The sequence below is a fragment of the Gavialis gangeticus genome, unplaced genomic scaffold (genome assembly GCF_001723915.1).
Source record: "Gavialis gangeticus isolate Ggan-Ray unplaced genomic scaffold, GavGan_comp1, whole genome shotgun sequence".
Lineage (NCBI taxonomy): Eukaryota > Metazoa > Chordata > Crocodylia > Gavialidae > Gavialis > Gavialis gangeticus.
This window is the reverse complement of record NW_017728994.1, coordinates 41951012-41953734: the sequence shown is the minus strand read 5'-3', so window position 1 is coordinate 41953734 and position 2723 is coordinate 41951012. Positions and strand designations below refer to the sequence as shown.

Here is a 2723-nt window from a genome sequence, read left to right as displayed (position 1 = left end):
GGGCGGGGATAGCACACAGCTGGATGCCAAGCGGGGGGAGGGGGGTGCGGCCAGACGCTTAGCAGGGAGGTGGGGATGGAGTGCTGCTGCCTCACAGAAGCTCACTGGGCTGGGGTGAGGGCAGCAGCACCCTTCTGCAGGGCAGGGAAGCTCACTGTGTTGGTGCATGACTTCAGCTATGTGCAAGCTTTCCCGATCCACAGAGGAGCACCGCTGCCCTCACCCTGCCCCAGCCCTGCTCCTGGGAGGCAGCAGCGCTTCATCCCCGTCCACCCATGCGTGCCCCTTGGACCAGTCCGCATACCCGTGGTTGACAACCCCTGGTCTAAACCATTTGTGTTAATTAGAAACCAAAAAGCACTACCACAGTAGTGGCAGGAAATTGTAAATCCCATTCTAAAATGTTTCCTTATGGAGTAGAATATTTCACTTTAACCCAAGCAACATCCTTGTTGCTTGTTGGCTGCCACAGTCCTCTCAACGTGCTTTGAATGCACTGCTTAATATGCACCAAACCAGACCAAGTGAAAAGATAAACCTTTCACAAAATGTCAAAAGGGAGAAACTATACACACAAGTAACAAGTCAACAATTTAGTGAGCAAGCACTAAGAGTGTTTAAATTCAAGTTATATTGGAAGGAGAATAATCCTCAATATTCGATGTATACTTTTGTTCATCATCTGATCAACCATATCATGCAATATTCATATGGTTTCCTTCTATTTCTTATAGGAAACTTCAAAAGATGGTCCATGATATCAAGAAAAATGAAACAGGAATAATGAGCAAGTTCAAAAAGTAAGTTATAATATTTTTGTCAATATAGCAATAAGAATTTCTAGAACATCTCCAATAATGTGTGGCCACTCAAAAAAATAATAATACATTACAGTTGATAGATGCATATACTAACATCTGAGAAGGTAATATTCCAGAACCTATCCGCATTCAAGAGTGTCATTAGTATTAACAGGTATCCCACAGCCAGTGACTGCAGAATTGTACCCCAAAAGTATTGTATATTTAGTGATGGATCAATTCAAAAATATCCATGTAAAAGGTGTGGGGAGTGGGAGATAATTCAATGTATTCTTTGAGAAAGTAATTTCAGTGGCATTTATGTATCCCCTTCCCCTTACACCTAAATATGGGTATCTACTGTGATTTAATTTGGATTTCTAATCTGAACTCCAGCTTCAGGCAGCTAATCAGCAGGGATCTTGGTTTTCTCTGATAAAGAAAAATCCAAAATTTTCTGATTAAAAAAAAAATCAGATAAAATATAAAAAAATATTTTTAAAAGGATATATAGTGGTGTTTTGTTTTAATCATGGAAAAATGTGGATTTTGGAGAGGGCAGAGGTTTGGATATTTTTAATCAGAGAAAACCAGGATCTCCACTAAACAGCCATAATATTTAGAACTCAAACTTCAATGTTTAGTTCTCACAAGTTTCCATTCCATTACAACAGATTTTTTTAAAACTCAGAAAACTAAAACCAGATTCCTAGCCCAATGTACTTATTGCAGTAACATACTATCCTGACCCATGGGAGTGATCATCCTTGACCATGAGGGATCACCACTGCTGCCAATTTACCGGAGTACAAAACTGAAGAGCTGCATAAATGCTGATGTCACACACACACACACACACACACACACGTAAACCCCAGTATTACTACATCCTTGTTTCATAAAAATACTCTCCTGTAATATATACCAGAGCTGCACCCCCTCCCCCCACAGGGGCAGGGTGCAGCAGCAGGAGGAAAGCCAGAGCTGGGGCATTTGTTTTGGGTGTCCAAGCATGTGCCAGGATACTACTTTTATTTTTACCAGCCACAAAACTTAGAAGGAAAGAAAATGTCACAAGTACCTACAGAGGATGTCAGGGGTGCAGGACAGGAAACAAAAAGATGCACATGCGATGAAAAAATACTTGAAATCTGTTAACAACAGACTGCTGTAGTAGCAAGACAGTCACAGAGGAGACATCAGATGAAAAATGCATAGATGATCCACAATTCAACTTCCAAGTATCATTGCAAGAGAAACAAAGAGACCCAAAATGAAATGGAAATTCTTCATCAGGCACAGAATAATGATAATGCCACTAGTCATAGTATGAAATTATTCCCATTATAGTCATTGGCAATGACATTTCTGATCCTGCTTTATAGCCCAATCTAACCCGCAAAATATTAGATCTGCTACTGACCAATGATCCACTAAGAGTAAAAAAAAAGGCATGCATTTTCCTGTGGATGGGCAGAATTCCCATTTTTTCTATGATTTTTTTTATATGAAAACCTTGAAAACAACAGTTCTGAAGGGTAGCTGGCTGCTGTACTCAGAGTCCACTGACAATGTTTTCTGTTTATGTTGCAAGGTCTTTGACTTGAATCCAAAATTATCCCTAGCATTTGAATGATTGAAAGCACGTGTCTCAGATTATCATGCAACATGAAAAGTAGCCTAAGTCATTTCAATTCTTTCAATTTCCTGAAGCAAAGCAAAGCAAAGGATAAAACAGGATAATTGGATAATCTTGGTGTTGATCTAATGTTTAAACTAGCCCCAAGCGTTCATCATAAAGTGTCAATGCAGCTATGAATGTGAATTTGAAACAGTTAACAATCCAGGAGTCATGTTCAAACTTGAATTTTTCAACCAGTTTATAGACATAGTGAGCCTGTCTGTGGAAGAACAGTTTGAGCA

General features: G+C 39.7%; 1 protein-coding gene across 1 annotated transcript in view; it reads left to right on the top strand.

Moving 5' to 3' along the window:
• The window catches only part of BLNK (B-cell linker), a 201804-nt gene that overhangs the window by 122822 nt on the left and 76259 nt on the right, over positions 1–2723 (top strand). Inside the window, exon 5 of the mRNA XM_019502659.1 lies at positions 735–800. Coding sequence (XP_019358204.1) covers positions 735–800 — 66 coding nt within the window. The remainder of the gene's footprint in view (positions 1–734; positions 801–2723) is intronic.